At 34.7% G+C, this 26,709-nt stretch overlaps 1 protein-coding gene across 1 annotated transcript in view; it reads left to right on the top strand.

Annotated features, from left to right (window-relative positions):
• The first annotated feature begins 3,504 nt into the window (after positions 1–3,504).
• Positions 3,505–26,709, top strand: part of ppk23 (amiloride-sensitive sodium channel pickpocket 23) — a 71,429-nt gene continuing 48,224 nt past the window's right edge. Inside the window, exons 1-3 of the mRNA XM_074172588.1 lie at positions 3,505–3,673; positions 16,074–16,286; positions 26,303–26,441. Of these exons, the coding sequence (XP_074028689.1) occupies positions 3,528–3,673; positions 16,074–16,286; positions 26,303–26,441 (498 nt within the window). The 5' untranslated portion in view covers positions 3,505–3,527. The remainder of the gene's footprint in view (positions 3,674–16,073; positions 16,287–26,302; positions 26,442–26,709) is intronic.

Here is a 26,709-nt window from a genome sequence, read left to right as displayed (position 1 = left end):
CATGAAATCATCTACAAAATAAATACATTACTTATCAGAAATGATAATTTCAACTCAAAACATTTCACATGGCGACCAGACTTGATCCGGACAGACAACAGTCTTTGTCCAATGGTTATGGGAGAATTCTAAAGAATAGTGTTTTATGCAACCGACAGGTGAAAGTTATTACATTGTTTCGTTCTGATACATTCGATTACTACTTTAGAATTGTTTCCGTCACCAATTATAACATTACAAGTTTTCAAGCAATAGATGGTAAATGAAAAAGTATCCAGATATCAATAAAAAACTTCACCGATAGGAGGTCTATATCTACATATAGGTATTCATTTATTCCTGAGGCTCAAGAATTTATGCCAGTAATAATTCTCTTTCACATCTAACCGACAAAGCATAAATGCTCAGCTCATCCCTTGACAACGAAATCATTATTGCTCCTCTGATTACCGTTTATAACTATACAAACTAGAGCAATTATTAACCAAATGTACATATTCATCGAATGCATGCACAAAGCAATAATATACATATTCCACCCAGATGTCCCCATTGTGCTCTTTCATTGTATTATCGGTAGTGTAATGGACATACAAAGGAAACAACATTCTATTCAGTATAATTTAGTCTAGGTCCTCAGTGAAAATGTTTGATCCATGATGTAATAACAATAACAGTTAACCTAATCAAACACTGGGAGTGTTTATGAAATTCTCTTTTCTCGGTAAGAAAAATAGAAAATCCGAAAAACGAAAGAAAATCCCATTCAATAAAAACTGTATATCAAAAGCAAGTACGTATACTGCTGAGATTGAAATCAATTCCATTTCCATTAGACTATGCCGAACACAGTTCTAAAGCAAATTTAAAAAAAGGAAAATCAAGAACTTTGCTAGAAATCAAACTCTACTATGTACATGTTTTTATAGTTATTTGTTGAATAAACTCAAAGATGGTAATATATTTTGAGGTTAAGGAAGCCATTGAACTGGACTCAAAAAAAACAAAAAAATTGGCTGTATTCAATGTCACTTTGTTAATTCTCAGATATATTTTCACCTTACCTTTTGAGCACAGGCACAAAAAATTTATGAATTCACAGTCAGTATAGAGATACATATCATTTAGGTACAAAATGAATAGTAGGAACCAAATACGTTTTCTTGAAATGAACCCTTATCTTTTTAAATGTCTGATGTAAAGCAGTATGCCCAGTTTGTTACAAATGACTTTTTCAGATGTAGAAAAACCATTATTGTGATTATTCAATTCATTGTTGAATTCATTCTACCAACTCACTGATAACTTTTTCTTAAAGTGAGAGGGTATTCATAGACCTGAGTTCCCGATTTATATTATTTGTAACTCGAGAATGAGTATGATGCATCTGCTTTTTATCTGATCTTATCTGCTGCAGAGTTTAGAATGAAAAGCTTTATTCTCCCAAATGTAGGTCAACATAAATCTCACTTTTGAGACTGCAGACAAAACTTAATTGTCCCAGACGCCTTGTGCAGATCCTGTTTCAGGAATTACTATACACATCGCGCATCTACGATTGACTAAGTTGTTGTAGAAACTACACCAGTAAGTCAAGATAATGCAGTAATAATGGACTGGAACCTCTACAGAAGAAATTATGTATTATCCTCAGAGCATGTTTGGCTCTGGGATATATACCAAAAATATGGAGACTGATTAGGGCCAACTTCATTCCAAATCGGTCAGGACTCGACGAAAGCCTTGAGACCAATCAGTGTCATATCATTTACATTAAAGACATTAGGAAAACTACTTGACAGGCATATCAGCGACATAACACTGGCTACCGGGTCACTCCATCGAGACCAATATGCCTACGGATCAAATTTGTCGACGAAAACGACTTTATGCCGGTTCACGGAAAAAGCAGAATTTGCTCATAGGAACAAATGAATGCTTTCTGCTGCTTTTTTGGACATTGAGGGCACATCTGATAATATGTTCCAAGAATCAATCATCCAGGCGTCAAAACGCCTGGATGATTGACCTGCGACACAAGCTGCAGCTGGATAACTGCATGCTCAGAGGAAGATTGGTATACACAACCATCATGGAAGGAGCTCCTCCTCTTTTAATCTCATGAATAATATCTCAGACAGAAATATTTTAATAATACCATTTCGAAACAAATACATCTTAAGACTAAAACATCTCACACAAAAAATCTCGATGCAAAAATATGTTAATAACACGCTTGATATAAACAAGGAGCAGGAGTGTGTTCGGTAAATAACGACTGGAATATATCAAATGCCGAAATTGGAGAAGTGTTTGTGTGATATTTAATTTGGCTAGACTTTTTGTCACGATATCTTTATCCAACTGAGATTTTTTGGCTGAGATGTTTGTAGCTGAGAAATCATGAGGGGGTACCCCATTAGTACAGTAGTGACACGGGAAGCGAGGGGTTATTCTCGGGGGTTTGTCCCCACTGTTATGGAGCCTTATAATGGACGTCTTCTGGACTATTACACACAAACGACTGGGATAAGCAGACGACTTTGTCATCCCAGTCCAGGGCAAATATAATAATATACCTACTGCAGATTGTAACTGAATGGTCCGACGAAGAAGGGCTGAACATAAGCTAAACATAGCCTTCACGAAGAAGGCCAAAACAGAAGGCCTAGGATCTCTGAAACTTCGAGATGAAGAGATGAATCTGTCGAAGAAAGTCAAATATCTGGAAGTGATACTAGATCCCAGGCTGACCTGGAACCAACATATAGAAAGAGTTGAAAAAAAGGCAGAGGCGATACTCATGCTTGCTAGACCCACGTACGGGGATTGAACCAGGCAGGATGTATTAGCTTCACACCATAGTGGTTCAACTCTTGATAACCTATGCACCTATGATTATTGACGGTTGAACGTACAATACATGGAAGGTTCTGAACATAGCCGCTATAATATTACGATTTGTTTTTCTATTTTAATTTTTTTTGTATATTTTCGATTATGTTTATTGCCCAGGTCCTGGAGAAATGATATTTCGGTGAGCAAAGCCAGTTTTTCAACTTTTTCGTTGAACGTTTTGTTATTATGATTGTCTTCGATCACATCGGATATATTATCTGATAAATTCGTGGTCCCAAGTAAGAGGCAGTACTTCGTCCAATCATTTTCTCACAACAAGGGGCAATCACAGAGTTATCTCTGTTCCCTGTTTGGTAGGAGTACCCAGCTAGGGTTAAATGAATATTTCGTTTTCGAATGTTATTAAGAATACTCATACAGAATACTTGCCTCATATCAGGAACCTGTGTGTCTCTAAAAATCCTATATATTGACGAACATTTTTCATGCATACGTTACACTCAATTTAGTAACATATATTTCAGAGCTCCGGACTATTCAACAGAATAAATATTTTTTCTTTGATGTGGAAAAACACGCGAGCGTTTCCCCCATTACCTGACAACAAAAGGCATTCTCTGTTTGCTATTGATAGGAAACGTATTCACTCGTGGAAATTCGATTAGAAAATGTCTGGAAAAAAAGGCAAAGATGTGCCAAATAACTATCAGATGTTGAAAACAAGCTGGAGCGTGCAAGGGAAATTGTTTTTCGAGCACTCTACTTTGCATGGAGTCCGATATATTGCTGAAACTGGAAGACCTTTCATTGAGAGGTACGAGTGAATTTTTAATTATTTCTAGAGATCGTTCAGAAACATAGTGACATTGAAATACTCGATAAAGTTTGAGCTGATAATATAAAGTTTGTACTTGATACTACTAAATTTGATACGACTTCCTTTTTTTGTGAAGATACACGAGAACAGAATGTAATTGCAGAACTTGTAGCGTTCCATTTGCTGTATTTGTTGTTATGTGTGAATCATTTTCATGTTCAAGTTATTCAGTGAAACTATTGAAAATATATCTCACATTCCACGTTTCTGTTTGTATTGAGTAATTACTACATTTTTCATTATATGAAAAGTCTCTATTACTACAGATGTATATTACGAACATACCGATGTTTGTAATATACAGGGTGTAACATAAGTACGTTAAAATATCCAAGTGAATATTCCTGAGACAATTTTTTTTAAATTGATTTTTTTGGTCGTTTTTTAAAAATAACTATTGCAGAAAATGAGCTTTTTGCTCGGAATTTTGTACCCGGAGATTTTTTGACGTGAGAAATCATAATCTTGTATTCCTTTTCTTGTAACATCTAGAGGGCGCTGCGTACGCTGTCATTATTTGTTTCAAATTGCCCGAACTTTTTTGAAAGTGAACTTTTGATACTTTTCATGAAGAAACCCAAATTACATACCATTTCCAAGTAAAAAAGATACACTCTCCCAACAATACTGAAGCTCCTAAGTTGCTGAGAACATTATAAAAACTAAGTATGTGATGGATCTCGTTAAAATGAACAACTTTCTTCTAAAAAATGTTTGATGAAAATAACCAAAGCGGAAAAAACTTATGACAAAAATCAACCATGTTTTAAAAAATTTCAATATCTCGGAAGCGAATGATTCTTCGATAAACATTTCAGAAAAAGAAGTTGTTTTTGTGCGCCCTAGGAGCTGAGTGATATGCATCGATATAGGAAATAAATATCTGTGCGATCATCTTCAGTGTTGTTGAGAAAGTGTACCTTTTTTACTTGAAAAAGGTGTGGGAATTGGGTTTTTTCATAGAACGTACCAAAAGTTCACTGTCAAAAAAGTTAGGGGGAATTTCAAATAATTGATGACAGTGTATGCAGCACCCTCTAGATGTTACATGAAAATCAATACAAAATTATGATTTCATTAGCCAAAAAAACCCGGGTACCAAATTTCGTACTAATAACTTTGAAAAATGAACAAAAAATTCAATTCTTACCCTGTATCTCCGAAACGAAACATTTCCGGACACGAGTTTATATAGAATTTTTTTCTCAAAATTGCTTCAGGAATACGCCACTTATTTTAACGTACTTATGTGATACCCTGTATATTCATTTACCGATGTAGATTACAAACATTGAAGAAATCATTTCGGAACTGCAAATGAAAATAATCATTCGCAATCGTTGAATATTATATTCGTGACTCATATTTATTTTGGAATGTCATTTTTACAATATTTTCATGCTTCAGCTGTTTAGTATAATACATTTTGCATCTCATGCATTTCTCATATGAAATCATATGCAGGAATTTCTTCTGTGAAGAATTATCCACTGACACCTGTCGGATACAATCCGTCTGATTGAAGACGCGAACATCACTTGCAACCTTAATAATCTGAAACATCGAAGAAAGGGTGGAGATTTCTCTCTCTTCCATAGATACTTTCACAGGAAGTGTTCAATTGACTTGGCACATTTGATTCCACCAAGAGCGGTATATATCAGAAATACGCGATGAATTGTGGCTGCTCATTGTTATATATCTGAACGAAACGACGATTTTCAATAGACTGTTTTTATTTCAGTCCTCAAGTCAATTACATAAAAAACGCTGAACTTTTAGTTTTTGCTTCCGCCAAGGCTGCTACGATTTACTATGTTTACATGTACAATATATTGACTGAGAATAAGAAATACAATACGTGACATCTCCCTTTTTTTTAAACAATGAAATTACAATTAAAAAAAAAATATGAAATTAACATTTTTAATAATACATTAGCCTGTCTGGCTTTTTAACTGGTCTACCAGATGATGTTGCTTCTGGATTAGAGTAGCAGTAACTACTGTTATTAGACAAAGATGAAAGTTCAAACTCATCTTGATCAGTCATATCGACATCATTATTGTCAGGTGGTGGATCATTTTGACTTGAGAACTGAAATAAAGACAGTCTATTAGAAATCGTCGTTTCATTCAGATATATAACATGGCGCAGTCGGAAATAAAATGTTAATTGAAATTAAAATTGAAAAAGTACATAATTGAAAGTAGAAACGAGATGGGTGCATACAGAGGAATTGCACCTATGAATTTCCCCGGTAATTTATCGGAAAATTGGAAGCAGTGGCGACAGAAATTCGAAAACTACCTTGTGGCTACAGAGGCTAACAAAAAGAACGAAAAAGTACAAATCGCCCAACTTCTTCACTATATTGGAGAAGAAGGAATATCAATATATAATACCTTCACATTTGCAAGTGAAAGCGAGAAAAATAAATTGGACAATGTTGTGCAAAATTTCGAAAATCACTTTTTACCGAAAAAAAACCTATCTTATAAAAGATTCAAGTTTTTTACGAGGAAACAACAATCTGGTGAGACGATAGAACAGTTCGTGACTGACCTAAAAAATAAAGCCTGTTCGTGTGAATTCGATATAATAAAAGATAGTCTCATCAAGGATATGTGGTTTGCAGAATCAGATGCTCAAAGAAAAACTACTACAGGAAGATGAAAAAGACTTGGACGGAGCTATAAAAATTTGTTTAGCAGTAGAAAAATCGAGAGAGCAGTCAACCATGATGTCTAGTTCCAGAGCACATTACAGGGAATCCAGTTTGGAAATTGAAACTGTTTATAAAGGACACAATCCGAAAACCTCTACAAGGTGACAACAAAATGGCCGGAGCACAGACTCAAATCAGCAGCAAATCAGTCGGCAGTCGGCACAAAGTGTGTGTGGTTCGCGCTTTAATTCAAATTCGGTTGCAAGGTTTCGAGGTCAGATGTCAAATACGTTCCCAGCATTTGGAAAAAAGTGTCGAGTGTGTGGTTAAAATAATCACTTTGCAAAAATGTGCAAAAAGAAGAGTATTAACGAGGTCAACAGAGATGGAAATCAGTCTGACGAGGATGCTGACGAAGATAATTATGTTTTCGTTTATGGTATTGAAAATAGTCCTGAAAACAATGATAGCTCTTGGTATGTGACACTTTGTCTTAATAATGAAACTAATGTGAAATTTAAAATGGATACAGGAGCACAAGCTAATTTGATTTCAATAGATAAGTTGAAACTATTAAATTTACATTAAAATTTCTAATAGACTGTCTTTATTTCAGTTCTCAAGTCAATTACATGAAAAACGCTGAACTTTTAGTTGTTGCTTCCGCCAAAGCTGCTACGATTTACGTTTTAAAGTTTAACTTAGTACACCTCGAACTTCACTATTCAAGAACCCCCCTTCTCTCTCTCTCTCACCAACAAACTGAACATGCTAAACAGCTGTAACTGTGAACATATGTTCTAGACGAGTGTACGAACATAAAATAATGAAAAATTGTACGTAGTATGCGAAATTTAAACATTAACCTTATTTTTCGAACTTACTTCATACTTACCTTCCGACAACATTTTAGATGCTGACACTGGGTGATATATTCTAGTTGAAGTTGGTTTGTATATTCAAATTACCCTTATTCTTAATGCTACGATTTTCTGAACACATGATTCGATTCGAAAAGTACATAAAATATTTTATTGTTTGCTTGTTGGTTCAGCAGTGTCGAATGCAACCATGTAAAATTCTCCAAAGACTAAAAGAACATAAATTCGCCCGCTGCTTCATTAGAAATTATAATACGGAGATAAATTTCTTCATTCGGTATTTCGTTCGCACATATCTGAATACCTAAAATGGCAAGGTCTGAAAATGATTGCTTTCTATCTCTTCTCGTAAAATATATTCGAAGATGCGAGTTCAGCTGGTATTTTTCAATATCCATAGATACAATTCAGAAAAATGAAATTTGTCTACCGGGTGGTTCAGCTATTTCCGTGAATTGTGAAACTTAGGTTCTTTGGGATTTCTTTTGAAAAAGCTGAGCGTGAGTTCATATTCTAAATATTAGTACACTTCGAACTCCACTGTTTGAGATCTTTTTTTTTTGGAGAACACCGTGTTTATGTGGAATAAACTTCCAAAGAAGGTTTTTTCAAATGAGTTCAATCTCCAGCGTTTCAAATCCAACGTGAATCGCTACTTCCGCACAGGCACCGCTCTTAGAGCGCTAAGGATTTTCCCTTTATTTCCACCCATCTACACATAACCATGATATTCCAACGTCTGTTACCATCAAGCTTAACAACTGTCCAAGTGAAGGGAGATGAAACACTCAACAATTTGACAACCTAAACTGACCTACAGTATCAGGTATTCGATAGAAAATAAATGTCAGTACAAACATTTCAGTCACATCATGAATAGGGAATGTTCCTCCTGACGAAAATCAAGTAGTTTTCATAAAATAGCTCTGAAACAACGCATTTTAAACTCATCATTTCAACCTTCCTCTTCAAAAAATCATTTAAAAAGAGGAATGAAATAATGCATTCAACATTTAAAGGGATTCGTTTCTATTTCACCATTTGGCAACATCGGTTATAGCTAATAAAGAACAATGAATCTGTTACCTGTATGAGACAAACAAAGATAACATATTTCAAAGGCGTGCTGTTCTGTTCACTTATGTTCCGAGTTCCGAGACATTCTGTGATATATGCCATTTTTTGCACCTAACATATCTTCCGCTATATAAATAAATAACAAAACAACTATTGTTTATGTGGCTTGTGGAGTTGGTATTGAACTATAATTTATATTTTGCTGATGCTGATGTTGATTTATGAAGATAATTTCCCTTTTTTAAAGTAGAATATCTAGGTACGTATAACTTATGATGCACTGTTTGGAACCTTTGGTGTAGTAATGAATATTACTGGAGTTTTTTCCCAACACCAAACCGTTATTTTCAACACCTCGACACGTGTTTCGATCACCAAGTGATCATCTTCAAAGAGGAAGATTGAACCTAAGAACTAGTGCGAGCTATGCTATAAAGGTAACCCATACTGGTAAACCATCAAGGCTTACCAACCATACAGGTATACCAACCTAAATTAATTTTTCAATTTTGCCTTATCTATTATTTTACAATATATGTTTATATAAAACAATTTTCAGCTATATAAAAATTTATTTCACAGTATTGCCTATCCAAATTTATTTTTGTGATGTGTCCTTATGTTAGTAATCAGTAAACCCAACATTATTTTATTTTATTTTAACAAGCTATATAGTATGCTCTTTGGTATAGGTCCGTCATCGTTATTCATAATATTATTGTGTTTACTTATTTCTACACTCTCATAGGCATCTAGTTGCCTGCATGTTGTTGTTAACTTGTCTAACTAATCTTAATGAACTGAAGTCTATGGAATGGTTTTGTTGCAAAATATGATGGGCGACTGCTGATTTTTCAGGTCTTCCATATTTTAAGTATGCTATGTGTTCCTTATATCTTACTTCAATGGATCTTTTTGTCTGTCCATAATATTTTGCAGTCCTTACATTCAATTTCGTAAATTCCAGACTTTTCCGAATTCGTCTTTTGGACTTCCCAAAAGGCTCTGTAGTGTATGACTTGTTTTAAAAACCATCTTCATACCTAGTTTCTTGAAAATCTTTCCAAAGTTCCTCGTATATTGGTGGTATGGAACTGAGATGTATTTATCTTGGTTTTTGTCTTTTCTGAAAGTCTTGGCTCCTCATTACCAAAACGTCAAGAAATGGTAGTTGTTCCTTATTTTCTAACTCATACGTGAATTTTATTGATGGATTATTTTTTGTAGGAGTTATTTTCAAAAAGCGAACAAAAAAATTCAATTTCAATAGCCTGTATCTCCGAAACGAAGCATTTTCGGACACAAGTTCATATATACTTCTTTTCTTAAAATTGTCTCAGTAATACGTCACTTGAATATTTTAACGTACTTATGCTACACCCTGTATAAACAAAATATGAAGTGAATATTCACAAAATATGCATTCACATATGTCATTCATTTATGTCACCACTTGAACCTGCATTCAGGAAAATCATATGCACCACTTGAAAAACCGCCTAAATCACCTTGATAGTAGACTTCTATAGCAGAGGAATGTAAAGATTTCTTGATCGTTGGAGAAGAGAGAAACGTCTACTCGACAAAAGATCAGATATATGAAGATGAATGTATAGGAGATGAATTAAAAAACATCTTCATTTCCTGAAGATGCCAACTTGGTTGGACGTTCATTTTCGTATCACATCACCAAATGTATGAATAAAATACCACCAGAGTTGAAATAACTCTCGTTATCGACTTTCCTGACGCGTATCTTCAGATTTCTCGATAGATAGTAAGTTCTACTTTTATTTTTTGAATCCTATTCAATTTTCCCACTCTTCATCTTCAGTTCAATCTGAAAATTATCAATTAGTTCGACCTGAGAATTATTAATTCACCACTTACAATGTTTAAAAATGAAATTATGTATGTTTCTTTGACTAATCTTTATCTTCAATCTGAACTGTGATTTATTAATTTAGTGATGGCAGTGTTTACATTCCTTGTAACGTAGGTGCATTTGAAAGTGATCTATGTTTTTTTTGTATTTGTTCTGATTTGCCATTTAGTGGTCTGTTTTGGGTTAGGTGGAGAAACAGATGTCAGTCTGCACCTTCCGATGCCCATTTACTTTTTTTTATGTTTACATGTATGAATTTAACTGAAAATTAATAAAAGACCTTCATTATTATTATCGTTATTATTAAATATGCATCGAGAAGAGCATTTTTGGTGATTGGAATCAGAGCTTGACTCGTTTCATTCTCATTTCTCTCATACTCATTTCTGATGAAAAAATCAATGACGCCTGAGTAAAAAAGCATTTATAACCGTATTGCATTCAATGACCCAATGCAAAAAGCAACTGAAAGATTGAAAATAAGACGCACTGCAGGCTACCCAGTAACAATAAAGTTCTTTACACATCACGTACTCATGAATTAGGTTGTCCATACAATAGATATCTCGAGGCGCAGCGACGAGTATAACTGAGATAATCGAATTATCTAACTACATGAAATTTTGCGCTGTTTCGATCCAATAAACCTCAGTCTTATAGTCTGTTCACCAACTAGTCGTAAATCCAATCAAGCTAATGCCGAACTTATGACCTCTGCCGTGACGTATTTCTCGGTTCTGTTATTTCCGGAGTTTCGACATTAAACATCATTAGTTAACTCGATTCAAGCAAAAGCTTTCGACGACTGGTTTGATGCCCGAAATCACAGAAAACTGATTTAATTATTTACATCATGAATCCAGATTCTGATGTACAGAAAAAAGAATTATTATTTTTAAGTTGAGTTGATCAAGTTACCAAAACGATGGTGCAACTAGTGCATGAACAAGTATCATCACAATGATACGTGTCTCTCCGAATGAAAATATATGTACTGAAAAAGTGTCACTTAAAATTCAATAGATTTTACAGTCTATCCATTCCCAATTGGAACGGCAATAGAAATAAGAGTACAGTCATAAACATTTCTTGCCTGTGGCCCCTAGTCGCCCAGATAGATAGTAAACGTGCTATCAAATGTAGTTGAGGAATAAAGGCTTGGCTAGCTGGACTGGCTGAATTTTGTCCGTTTCACAATATTTCTTCATCAGTGCCGTGTGTTCGTGGGGTTAGGTGAGGTAGTGAGTGGTTTTGCAAACCGATTTTTAATCTATTGTTGACAAATTAATTTGCAGGTAGTGGTTTCACTAGTTAATTACCGAAAAATCAATTAGGATAATCATCATTTAACAAACAAAGTCCACATCGGACCAAAAAACTTTAGGTATATGAACATCTAACCCTTGTCTTTAGATTCAGTATCAATTTGCTTCTCCTGAAGATGCTAACCTTGTTAGTGAAACGCGCGTCGAGTGCAAAAATATCAGTTTGGTGTTAGGGTAATTGATCTCTAGAAAAAGTTTTCAATTTTCACACCAAAGGTTCCAATCTCATCGTTTAAACCGATTTTTGTGAAAATCTTAGTGTTTTTAGGTACTTTCATCAATATGGCTTTCTGGAGACCTTTTGAAACAAATGATAACAATACGTGTGAGGAATCTGTGTCAATCGACAGGGATCCGGAATTTGAAAATAAGGACTTACATGTTCAAGTTAAGCGAGTAATTTCAAATATTCATGAATGCTTGAAGAAGGAAAATTGTCACACTTCACAGAATGCTATTGTGAATAGAATATGCGAGTTAACGAAACTATCTCGTTCGACAGTTCTTCGAGTCATTAAAATATGGGATGTCATTGACCATGCAATGAAACGAAAACAAAGGAATAAAAAATTCGCAAACGTTGATGGTGCTACAAAACATGTGATTCGGCGAACAATTTATGGTATATACTAAAAAAATGAAGTACCAACCTTGAAAAAGATTTGGTATAAATTACTCGACTATCTCTTTAGAAACTCTACGAAGTGTCTTATTGTTTTATGATTTCAAATATGAAAAATTGAACAATCGGATGGTCATAATGGAATCGACACGCATTGTCGAACTCCGACGAGAATATTTGAGGCGAATGAAAAGCTACCGAGAATCCAGCAGACATATAATCTACCTCGACGAAACTTGGTTTGACACCCATGATGTTGTCGAATATAGCTGGGTAGACGAAACCAAGTATTGTGCTTTGAACACACCTCCTTCAAGGGGAAAACGTGTTATAATTTTGCATGCCGGGATTGAAAGTGGTTTCGTACCTAACACTTTGCTGCAGATTCGTCTGCTGATTACCACGAAGATATGACTGCGGCTTTATTCGAAACCTGGTTCAGTGAGCAGCTTCTCCCAAATATTCCTCCAAACTCGGTTATTGTTATGGATAACGCTTCGTATAATTCTCGGTTATTGACTACAATACCAAACAATAACACAAAAAAAAGCAGATATTGTTGATTTCATGCGAAATCATGACATGGAAATATCCGAAAAGATTCCAACGAAAAAGATATGACTGGCGACCATAAAACAACGTAATTCCAAAAAAAGGTATATTATTGATTGGATGTGTGAAACACGTGATCATATTCTCTTACGTTTGCCTCCATACTATTATGTGTTCAATCCAATTGAAATGGTTTGGGCCACAATGAAAGAAAGCTTGCGGAAATGTAATCAGTCACCGACTTTGAATGCTGTAGTGCTTGACAATATAAGGCGAGTGGTGAATGAAGTAGGTAATAATAATGTGTGGAAGAACTGTGGGGCTCACGTTATAAAAGAAGAGAACAAATATTATGTGCAAAGTTCCATAAATCCGATCGTTATTCAACCCGATGATGATTCCACCTCATCCGAATATAGCGAAGAAAAATTTTTATTTTCCTAGCAATTTTGTTGGCTTCTATTATTTTGTAAATATATGTTTGAAGAGAATTCGGTGTGATTATTTATGTTTTCATTGTATTCTAGAGTTTTCGACTCGGATATCAACTATTATTGTAAGAATAAGTAACTGAAAAACTACCACTGAAAAATAATATGCCGACGCCTATGTCGAGGCGGGAATTCCTTCTCTGTGCTGTTCCAATTGGTATCGGAAATACTATACGTACTATTGAAACTTTTCCTCTAAAGTTATTGACTTCACCAGTTACCTGCATCGTTATTCGGCATAACTGAAAAAACAGTCTTCTTTTATGAAACTAGAGATATCGGATTTCAAACAATCGTATTCAATCTAATATATTATGATAAATACAGTACCCAAAAAATATATGCCAACCGCACTAAATAATGAATTACTTCGAGAATGGAATTATGTTACCTTTGAAGAAATTCGCAAAACTAACACAACCGTCAACAGCATCTGCCCTCAAGCATCTGCCCGCGTGCGGGTCGCGTTCTCGGCAATGACGCTTCATTGCTCAGACCGCCCCTCTTCCCCCGCGCATCGTCCCCCGTCGTCTTATAGTAGACGTGACGCGTAATGGTTTACTGCGTTGCGTCATGTTAATCTCATCATGATAACTTTCAAACGATTCGTCCAAATTTCTTGGTGTAAAAGACAAAATTTATCTATAATAAATACTAAAAACGACAATTGTATCAATTTCAATAAGAATTTGACAGATATACTGAAATGTGTATTAAAAAAAGTATCCAGTTTAAATGCATTCAAGGCTCAGTATTTTGCATATAGTGACAATCACATAAAAAGTAGGTATACCTAAGCTATCGCGGACTTTTATTTGGAACTATTTAAGATAAACAATCTTACGGTACATTATCTGCATGTAACGCCAAGATAGCTCTCAAGAAACAAGAATTTTTCCGACTTACTTATTACTTATCGTTATATTATGACAGAAATTACACAAAACCTTCGTAAATTGTAGCCCACATATTTTTCTGATATATAAGCTGTATTTATGTAAGGTTTCATCTAAATCCGTTCAGTCGTTTAGGCGAGAAAGAGTCACAAACATACATACATACGTCCTCAAAAACTTTCACATGCATATTAGTAGGTATAGATAGATTATTACTTACCATTCATACCATTTTGACATTGAATATTGCATATTTTTTCCAAAATAGTGCGATGTAACAGAATATATTCATTCGGTTGACAACAGTGAAACGAATGAAGAGACGGATTTCATTTGCATTATTCAATTCGGCTGTCAGCCTTCCTTTTGTATATTCAATATACATAGATTTGTAGATTTGGATCAGTATTTTTCAAAGTGGGCGATAACGCGATAATTCAATTATTTTTGGACAGTGTGACAAAATTATCAGCAGAACATGTAGAAAGTTCAATGAAATGCATCCGAATCTACCGCCAATGAACCTCAAGAAATTTATACGAATTCAGAACAATTTCAATATGTTTGGATAAACTTTGAAAAAGCACCAAAAACTTGAAATTGGAAATATTGATATGAATAATTATAAAAAAGTAAAACAATCATGTGGAATATTTCAAAATATGTTCGAATCGCTGGCCGTTCACTTCCAAGCACTTTAAAATGCGGGTGTTGACTGCTTTCGTGGTGGCAGATCTGATTTCATTGGGATCCAAATCTTCAAATGTTTGGGCAATCCTTTCTAACAATTCATCTCTCGAACGCACGGGTATTTTGTAAACTTTTTCTTTAAACATTCCCCACAAATAAAAATCTAATGGATTAGGATCGGGTGATCTCGCTGGCCAATTCCATGGTCCCAAGCGCCTCATCCACCGATCGTCAAATAGTCTATCCAGTTCTGCGCTCACTTCTCTTGTGCAATGTGCAGGAGCTCCGTCTAGTTGGTACCAACAGTTTCGATAATCTTCGAGTGGCAGATTATCCACGAAACTGTCTACAGTATTCTCCAAAATATTCAGGTAGCTTCTGGATGTTAATGACTCCTCGTATATCACGTACCTCAATTTGTTGTCCATCAACATGCAGAAGACATTAAAACTAAATTTTTCTTGAAATCCGGCTTCTTTTGTGACGTGAGGATTTTCACTGGACCAATAATGACGATTTTTTCTATTGAAAATCCCTTCTCTAGAAGATTTCGATTCATTCAATAATTTTATTTAAAAAAAGTGGATCTTCTTGAATGCGTGTCAACAACATTTCACAAAATTCTACTCTCTGTTGAGGATCTTGAGGCTTCATTGCTTGAATTTTGGTGAATATATAATCATGCATTTTATGTCTTCGCAAGATTCTTTGAACCGATGAATATTTTATACCCAAATCTTCTTCAGCACTTCTTATCGATGACTCGGGAAATGCGTGAAAATATGCTAAGACATTAATCTTGTTGTCTTCGAAAGTTACGGGTCGAGGCAAGTTTCTTGGTGCTTTTAAAGTTGATCCAAATGCATTGAAATTGTTCTGAATTCGTATAAATTTCTTGAGGTTCATTGGCGGTAGATTCGGATACATTTCATTGAACTTTCTACATGTTCTGCTGATAATTTTGTCACACTGTCTGGTTCACCAGAAACGTCTAATGTGCCATCCACTGTGAATCAGCCTGTATAGTATCAACATTGCACCCGTGAGAAGCCAGGGCGGTCGCTTGTCATTGGGCGAAATAATTCATGGGGAGATGGCTCTAGTTGATTTCATATATACTTTATATTATATTAATAAATTCGTTGAACGTTTTCGAGAAAATCTGAGTCAAAAATTCCAAATGAAAAATTGGTTTGAAAAATGATCAGTTCCAGCACACTTCAAAAGCGTAATAAATAAGACAATTTCAGGTTCATGTGGTTTGCTTGTGTCGCCGTTGGAACAGTAGCCACTACCGTTATTATTTTCAATCTCTGGGAGAAATTTCAAACGAACCCTACTATCACTGGTCTCGATACAGATTTCCACAACTGGGATGTTTCTTTTCCTGGAATTACGGTGTGCCAGGTGATACCAACGAGCAATGAAAAAATTGAGGAATATATACAGGAACATTATCAAAGGTAAGTAAAGTACTGGTTTATTCTACATAAAAGTTTTTCCGAAAACCTCCTGAAAGGATACCAAAATCTATAATTATTATTTTTTGTTCGTGACATCGGCTGCTAAAGTCGTTAGCCATAATTATAAACTTGAAGTTCGTGAGGATTACAGTACAGCTCAACTATATTCTGTTATAAACTCCAATTTTTGAACGAAACTTATGATTGATCTTAGTTCTGTCTTGTGGTAACCTGAACATCTCTTAAATTCATTCAAACCAATTCTATTTTATATCTAGATATGTTCAGGGCAGGCGATTAAAATGTGTCTGACAGTTAACATCCTCCTGCAGTGGACACATCTTAGCTGCCTTCTGCTACTAAGCATGAACGTATTTGTGAGATTGGTATGACCATTCCTTAATTGTGTAATAACTGTCTGATCTTTTCTTGTTTGGACAGGTGGATAATAACAGTGAGGGATTGACAGTTTTTAATGTTGAGTCTGATGTCTACCATTAATTTCGTCACATTTGAAAAGACAGATTTTTCAGATACATTTTGATGTCCTAGCATCTGACTGGAACATTCTCAGTTACGCCTGTTTGGGCAGTTACTTCTGCGACTTGATCTGCCAATTCATTTTCCGGATTTCACAGTGACTGGAAACACACATGAATTCATTTACTTTGGATTGGTTTTGATTCAATCTTCTGTCGATATTTGAACTGATCGGCCTTACAAAATCTCTCACTCATAGTTTGTAAAGCACTCAACGAACCCAAACGAATTAGAAACTTATTATTTTTCTGGAATTCGCAATAGATAGCTTGGAAAATGGCATATAGCTTAGCCGTGAATATGCTAGCTTCACAAGGAAGCGTCCAAACTACTCGTATATCACTGCTTACGAGTGCAGATCCAAATTACTCTTTTATTCGGATGTTGGCTGGACGAGTTACAGAGGGTCACCTTTCATATACACTATATTCTTCACGAGGTAATTGTGGTGGTTAGGTTGGGCATCTATTCCAACTGCACAACTTGGAACACTTTGAAAATCACTCAAAAAAGTATTTCTATTCACAACTATCAATTTAAATTTTGAAATAAACAACATAAAATGATTCACTACCAAAAACACAATTGCAACCCTTCTTCATCACGAGTGTCGCATCGGTTTGTCAGGTCGCTTGAGTTTGTCAGGTCGCTTGAGTTTTTCTCGCGCGATAGTTTTAATTTTGCGGTATTAATTTGACTTGTGTTGTGTTAAAGACAACAATAGCTCTCCAATTACTATATTGCCTATAAGTGACCATTATTTTGAATATCAAAATAGGTATAGTGAGCTATCCTTAAAAGATTAACATAATATGCAATCGCGGGTTGGTTTCAGATCTGGAAAACGGATAAAATTGTAGTGAATTATTTTGTTGAATTTCAAAGCAATTAGACCGTGAAAGCTCGCAGGGTAGCAACATCGCCCCGACTTCTCATTGATAGCATATTTCATATTTCAATCAACCTTTGCGAAAAATTAAACCTTTTTTTCGAATCACCCCCATCCATTGATGGAAACCGTATGGAAATGCGTTAGGTATTATTTGAGTATTGATATATAGATGGGATGGAAGACATGTATTGATTGATGTTCAATGGCGATGTATTTTTTCAACGACATTGCAGACGTAAAGCATTAGAGGCATGCTATTTATTTTAAAATTTCTCCAGGTCCAATCCATGATATTGAGCTGGTTGAAAATTATTTTTGATCCTGTGGTTTTCATATATATGCGTGTGGATTATCGGGGTGGCTCATTGACCTTTAATTTGGTCCACAGGTTATAGAAAACAAATTTTTTTAGAGCGATATTTTAGATTGGGACTATTGGACAAACCACATGAAACACATTTATCACCTTTTATCTGTAGTTATTCAAAATAGGTGATTTTACGAAAAGGTGATTTTTTTGTGAAGAGTTGATGATGAACGATAAAGATTTTGACTTCAAGAATTAAATAATTGTGATGATCTTCATAAGGTATTCTCTCAAGACTTAACAGGCTCGGGTTGTGTTTTACCTGAAATATTCAAATTCAGTCCAGTTTCGAAGAAGGAAATATTATGAATGACGGTCTGTCAATTTTTTTATTTCGATATGTTTCAGTTATGATATTTTAATGTTAGGTTAGGTTGGGTCCAAACTGAGTGTGTCTATTCGACCCTCCATCGCAACCCGCAAGGGTTTGCTGTGGCTCACACATATTTGAACCCAACCAAATAAACGCAGCTTCTTAACGAAACCGATAAGTTTGTATGGTGAGTGGTCTTTCAGATCAGATTGTGAGAGTACGACTCTGCCGAACTCTTAAAACCTGATTCGGTCCCCAAGGGGCAGGCATTAAGTATGTGCTCTGCTGTTTCATCATTTACTAAACAGAGGTGCCACACACTGTCTTCCAAATCCCTGCATATGATGATTCAAATGGCAGTGACCTGTAAGAAGGCCTGTTAGACATCGTAGCTCACTCCTACTGTTGTCTAACAACTGTTTGGTATCAAGCTTCAAAGGGTAAATAAACACCTTGGAGTAAGCCAATCCTGGAAGATTCTGCCAGAATTCCATAAATCTTCTTGCCCTCCAGGTGTTCAATCTTCGTTTGGCAAAGCCTGAAGAGATGTTAATAACAGGTTCTGGTCCGATGAAGCTGCTTGCAACACCCTCCTTTGCAAGGGAGTCAAAGCCGCATTGTCTTCCAGGTCAGTATGGCCGGGAATCCAGACCAGAGACAATCTGTTACGTCGTTTTTGGCAATTTGCTACCAATTTAGACGTTGCTTGGTAGGAGTCAAGAGCTTTCAACGCCGCTTGACTGTCCGATAATACTTTTATTGACTTGTGTATGAGTTGGATTCTCTCAATCTCTCCGCACACAATTCAATAGCGTAAATTTCCGCTTAAATACAGTCCCATAGGTTCGTAGACAGGTTGATATCTCTGTCCTGGGTCTGCGACTGAAAGCACCTGTACCGGAACCGGAAGGTGTTTTTGATCCATCTGTGAACCAACAACTATCTGCTCTTAATACATTTCAACGTAAACTTATAATATACCAAAATACATGCAAAACATGCACAATGGTAACATTGAACCTGAATATTGAACAAATCACTTCAAAATTAAAAATGTATCTAGATATCCTCGCATGTGGATTTTCCTTCTACATGATAATTCATTGCTGCAAGATATTTCAACACGCAATAAACATATTTCAATTCATTTTCCAGCATTCTACGGCAGTTTGTACCAGAAGTTTTTCATATATTGCGACAAAGTTTCACAATATCATTCCCCGTAATTTGAAAGGGTTTACATTGAAAAATTTTGAAGAGATACGGAATGGTATGCGATACACTTGCACCAGGAAAATGATATCCTGGAAAAATTCTCTAATAACGTCGTTAAGGATGGGAACTTTTGCAAAAGATATAAACATCAATTGTAGTCGAGTTTAAAAGCTAGCTGCACTTGCCTTATTTGTCATCTTTTTGCATTTTTATCGGTAGTTTGTCGTTTACGAACATGAACCCACTCAGTTGTGAAACAAAATAAAACATTCACTGAAAATAAAGGAATTTTGAATTGAATCAATAGGCAGAATGTGTCTTTTAAATCAAATCGTTCTTAACAGATAAAGCAGACAAGTTTTTTGTGAATACTGTTGCAAAATCTTGGACCCACTAAAAGAGATTATTAGAGGCCATTTTTTCAATTAGAAAAGGGATTGAATAATGGATTCCATTCCAAATGTTGCTTTGCGGAGAATCATCCTTCACACATTGGAGAGAAAATGTTTCGCCGAGTCGATATGTACATTACACAAACGATAGGATTCGAGGTCTCTGAATAGGATGAAGGGTTGCACATTATGACAAATAAATAACGGAGTATATCAAACGCTGCTCGACTCATTGGAAGATATGCGAAGAGAAATAATCGACATATTTCACGAAGTGACACCGATGCCCCAAATATGGCCGTTTCTTTTATCATGTGATAAAATTGCTATATTCTAAACCGTAACAGATACGAAGACGATTAAATGGGAAAAAAGGTAACTGTCATCGGAGACAATACAATGGTCGAAACAAATTTACGGGGACTCTCGCTCTTCTCGAGTTATACGGGAAAAACCTAAAATGCTGTTTTTCGTTTTTTCCGAACGAAATTGTTATTTCGGAGAAAATAAAAAATTGGAAAAGGAAAATGTTATTGTACTATGTACTATGACGATGTTTTAATAAATATTCGATAAAACGTTTCGTGTCAACATGACCACCATCAACATTTTTGTAAATATGGACCTGTCTTTTTTATTACAGATATTGATAAAGCGATAAATTCACAATCCCAGAGTATATCACATTTGATATTTTTATAGTGTTTCGTTTGAAACAACCACCGTCAGCAGTGACAACAATCAAACAGAAAAAAAATCAATTTCATCATGAACTTTTGGGAAAATGAAACCGATGCGAAAAATCAAAGCTACTTGGCAATCTACATCAAATGCTCGAACTGACAACCTATTTGTTGAGGGCATATAAGTTGTAGTTCCAGACAATTTCTCTGGCAATTTTCTAGCGTAATAGGTATAATACTGATACATGCATCTCTTATTTTTTGTTTGAGACGGTCGATATCTGTACTTTGTGTACTTTATTCTTTATGTATTCTTTATGCATGTATTAATTGGTCCATTATTTCCAATCCATTTTCTTGGGAATATTGCATCTAAATATTCCCTTACTATCGCTCCATTATGGAGATTAGCGCCGTCCTGTTGAACATATTGTATTTCATAGCGGATATTCAGTGGAAATTCATCTAAGTAACCATCGAATTCATTGAATAGAAAATGAAGACACATTTCACTATTCAAATGATCATCGTAAAAGGAAGAAGGGCCAAGGATGTTTGTTCCCACAATTCCCAACCAAACATTTATTCCGAATCTTTCTTGAAAATTGGTTTCCCGATGTGAATGTTGATTTGTATTATTCCACATATAATGGATATTTCTTTTAAACCAACCATTGTTGGTGAATTTCGATTCGTCCGTCCATATTATTTTTTTACGAATATTTCCAACTTCCCTATTTTCACGTCTTAACAATTTCGCAAATCGTACTCTCCTTCCGTAATCCCTTTCATTGAGGTGATGAACTTTGCGTTTCCTGTAACATTTATATTTGTTCTTTTTCAAAATAGTTCTGGTGGATTTTACAGAAATCCCCATTTCGTGTGCAATTTCTCGTAAAGAACAATCTTGATTAGCATAATTTGTGTAACTGGTAAATCCCAACTGGCCACTGTGTAAATTTATATGTGGTAATATTTGCTTATCCATAACATTTATTTTATTCCTCACACTTCCAGAAAACACATATTTTCTTGTTTTTTTTTCTGTCAAATGCACCATAGTCCCTCAAATTTCTTTCTAATCGTCTAAACATTTGGATGTTTGGAATACGACAATTCGGATATAGCTCAACATACAGGGCTTTTCATGATGAGCGTTAATTAGCTGTTTCTGACAAACTATTCAACGGATCAACCTGAAAATTTCACAGTTAACATAAATCAATATGACCTACACGCCTAAAATATTTCAGACGAAGCGGCGTTGTCGCTTCTACTATAAAGTAGCGGCTTCTTTGATTTTTCAAATAGAACACCCCGTATATAATATCATATTATAATTCATTATCACTTTGTCAACGGATTCATATACTATTTCCCTATACCTATCTATTACCGTTTAGAAGATATAAATTAATTTCGATATTTTTTTTACCAAACATGAACTTTTATAAATGCTGATAATCTTGAACTCTCTTGCACTAAAACGATCAAATTCGAAATGGAGTGGAGTGATACTATGAGGATCTTCACTACAAGTCATATTTTCATTTGTCTCATACAGGGTCTTCAAAAATGCAGATACTTTGATCTCATGAAAAAATAAGTGGAACTCAATTTTTTCAAATGGATCACCCTGTATATTTCAACATCATTGAGCTCTACATCCAATTTTAGATTAACTTTGTTCAGATAATACTATTTCTATTTTGAACCGTTTTCGAGATAAACTGTTTCAAACAGAAACTGGCGTGGCTTTCTTGCTCGTTTTTTTGAATTCATCACTTATTACATTTTTTTATACTTAGTAATATTTCTTTTTGAACCAGTTTTTTAACTGTCTCAGATCAGACAATTCAAAATTGGTATGTACCTACCTTAGAAAAAGTTACAATTTGTATACATTGAGGTGTTGGTCTCTAACGTACAACAGTACACATTAATATTTTTTAATAGTGTGCTTTGGAAAAATAAATAAACCAATTATTTAACGTCAGACTTTCATTGGTGGTTTTGACTGATTGTGATAGCTACCAATTATAATAGAATAATGTCAAAATTAGGTTACAGTAATGAAGATTTCTTGAATTTATTAATAATTTATGGTGAGTGCAATAGAATTGCAAGTAGAACATGCTGAGTATTTCATGAAAGATATCCACAACTTCCGAAGCCGAATAATAATGTGATAAATCGACTACTAAAAAACTGTAGGTTGAATGGCACCTTCCGTCCAAAAATCATTCGTAAGAAGACTAAAGTGGATGATGATGACAATGGTATAACAGTTTTGGTATACTTTCATGCATTTCCAAATGCTTCTCTGCAAGGGAAATAGGCATACCCTACGTACGTGACGATTTGTCGAATTCTTAATAAGCATAAATGGCATCCCTATAAGTTCTACTGTGTCCAACATTTGAAAGAGACTGATTTACCTCGTAGAGTGGAATTCTTTGAATGGTTACTTGTCAAGACTCAAGAGGATGAACATTTCCTTGACGATATCATATGGACAGATGAGGCTAAGTTCACAAAAAATGTAGTTTTCAATAGACACAACAGTCATTATTGGGCGCCAGAAAATCCCCATGTTGTTCGCCGAAGGGGTTTTCAAGAAAGATGGCAATTCAATGTATTTTGTGCCATAAAGAATGAGTCAATTTTTTATATCGAGTTTTATGATGATAATTTGAATGCATCAAAATATGAAGATTTACTGAGGAATGGAATTCAAATGATTTTAAATAACAGACCAGGAAGAGAACGTGTATGGTACCAAATGGATGGTGCTCCACCCCATAATTCTCATTCAGTCAGCGAAGCTTTAACCGAAATCTTCGAAGACAGATGGATTGGTAATAATGAACCTTTTCGTTGGCCTCCTAGAACACCAGATGGCAATCCATTAGATTATTTCATGTGGGGTTTCATTAAAAATATGGTTTACTCTACTCCAATAACAACAATGGAAGATATGAAATTGAGAGTTACGACTGCTTTCAATAGTTTGACTCCAGACTTGATCAGAAGCGCTACACATGACAATCTTTTGAAGAGATTACATGTTTGTTTAAGTAGAGGTGGAGATGTGTTTGAACATATTCTGAAATACACTGACGATTGAATTAACTCAATAATTTATGGGTTTATTATTTTCAGTTCGTGTTTCAGCGTTAATAAAACTATTGTTTGAAGAGAAGTTTCATTCGATGGTTGAGGAGTATTTTAATAATTATCTTTTCATTATATTATCTGTGACTAATTGAGAAACATCAAACGAAATCTGTTTTACAAAAATGAGTGATGAACAAGGAAACCATGTCAATTTCCGTTTGAAACAGTTCATCTAGAAAACGGTTCAAAATAGAAATAGTATTATCTGAACAACGTTAATTTAAAATTGGATGTAGAGCTCAAAAATGTTGAAATATACAGGGTGTTCCATTTGAAAAAATTGAGTTCCACTCATTTTTGCATGAGATCAAAGTATCTGCATTTTTTGAAGACCCTGTATGAGGCAAATGAAAATATGACTCACAGTAAAGATCCTCATATTATCACTCCACTTCATTTCAAATTTGATCGTTTTAGTGCAAGAGAGTTCAAGATTATCAGCATTTACAAAAAAAACATGTTTGGTAAAAAAATAACAAAATTAATTCATATCTTCTAAACGGTAATAGATAGGTATAGGGAAATGTATATGAATTTGTTGATAAAGTAATAATGAATCATAATATGATATTTTATACGGGGTGTTCCATTTGAAAAATCAAAGAAGCCGCTACTTTATAGTAGAAGCGACAACGCCGCTTCGTCTAAAATATTTCAGGCGTGTAGGTCATATTGACTTATGCATACTGTGGAATTTTCAGGTTGGTCCGTTGAATAGTTTGCCAGAAACGGCTAATTAACGCTCATCATGAAAAGCCCTGATATATTCCTTGTCAAAAGAGGATTTCTATTTGATTTTGCATTACTAAATAGCATATCAGTCCTTTCATCATTTGAATACATCTTTGATATGTTTATAAACGTCTGACTGTTCTCAACAGATATCAACAACGCATTCCTTTTTCCTGCTACAGAAAACCAAGCAAAGCCTACGCGTTTAAGATGAATGAATTGAGATGCTATTTGATCATACCAAATTATACAACAATCGAATTTTGACCAAAAACTGATATTTTCAATACTTTCCAGGATTGAGAATTATAAAAATATTACGAATTATAATAGATTAGGAAAAAATAAGCTTTGAAAGAAGGATTAGGTACGGCAATACAAAAATGTTCAAAACGAAAAAGTACGAATTTTCATTGTATTAGGGTGTCTACCTGTCGAATTTATTGGGTTGTCTGAATTATATTTTGAAGAAATCGAAACAATTTACAAAAGAAGTAACGACAGGACCATAATTTAAAATTGTTGTCACTGATGATGGTGGTTATTTCAAATGAAACGCTATAAAAATATCGAATGTGATATACTCTTGATTTTGAATTTATTAGTTTATCAATATCTGTAATAAAAAAGACAGGTCCGTATTAAAAAAAGTTTATGGTGGCCACGTTGACACGAAACGTTTTATCGAATATTCATTATTACATCGTCATAGTACACTTCGAATACAATTTTTTTCCATTTTTTGATATTCTCTGAAATAACAAATCCATTCGAAATCAACGAGAAATTGCATTTTTGGTTTTCCCCATATAACTCGAAAAGGGCGAGAATCCCTGTGAATTTTCTTTCACCATTGTATTGTTCTCGATGACAGTTATCTTTTTTCCCATTCAATAGTCTTCGTATCTGTTACAGTTTAGAATATAGCAATGGTACCACATGATAAAAGAAACGGCATGTGTATACGACCATGTATTGTTAGCATTTTGAATATCCATATCATCCAAACGAATTTTAGAAGCAAAAAAAATTATTTGAATATAGAATCAAAAACCTTTTCAAGTGAGGTATCATCAGACCCACATTCCTATTCAATTTAATGGATTCTGCAATGGTTTTTGAGTCGATTTTTTTCATCCTCATGCACAAGTAGAAAGGTACTTTCTCTCCTGGCAAACCATTTTTTTTCTATATACGTAAAAAAGTGGTCTATGACATTCACTTAGGTCACCATTCATCAATATATTTATTATCCCAATGCGAACAACTATGGACAATATCCGAAAAATTAACTCCCAAGCGCCTCAAACGTATCACCTTCCTATTACAAAATAACGTGGACCACAGGATAACAGATGGATGCTTCATACCCATTGAGGAATACAAAAAACATTTCGAAAAAATAACCTTTTTGGCTTTCAGTTTCTCTGTGCATCATCTACACATCTTTGTAAAGAGTTAATTTTGAACTTCATTGCTTTCTTCATTTTTTTGTAAGTTTTTCATAAATTTTTGTTTCAGGATGGAGTAATGACAGCCAAAAAGCTTCTTTCCCAAAAACTAATCTCTCCTAAAAAATACTATTCGAAGTTGGTTTGCGGTGATTTTAGCCTTGAAGATGACCCCGAAGTGGTCGACAAAACTTTTGATTTGGGATGTGAAATGAAGTAGATTTTGTAATAATAATTTTAAATTTTGTTTACAGAAATGGAAGCAGCGCAGAACTCGATTTTTTTACGGACTTGAGCAGATTGTCTCTGTATAGTTTCCCTTATTTCACGGAAAAGTACTTATCGCAAACTTATATTGACTCGAAGACTAACCTGAAGGAACTAATTTTCAATGTGAGTTCTGATTGATTGATTGATAGTTCAAACAGAACACAATTTGATAGCAGTTGAAAACTCATACATACTTTGAAATGTTTCACAAATGAAAGAATAACTGTATCCTGATCTGTTTTGAGATTTTTTTTTCTGTAAGTTGGTCTTCTAATAGTTTCAATTCTGAATTCTAAATTAAATAAGGTTATATAGCTACGTGAAATTTTCAACTTGACATTAGACCTTCAACAGTCTTGATTTTCGAACAATTTCATCTAGGCTTTATTTA

This window comes from Leptinotarsa decemlineata, unplaced genomic scaffold, assembly GCF_025532065.1.
Source record: "Leptinotarsa decemlineata unplaced genomic scaffold, Ldec_3_MD MMD2_tig00000133_RagTag_RagTag, whole genome shotgun sequence".
NCBI lineage: Eukaryota > Metazoa > Arthropoda > Insecta > Coleoptera > Chrysomelidae > Leptinotarsa > Leptinotarsa decemlineata.
The sequence above is the reverse complement of the archived record's forward strand: the minus strand, read 5'-3'. Positions and strand labels throughout refer to the sequence as shown.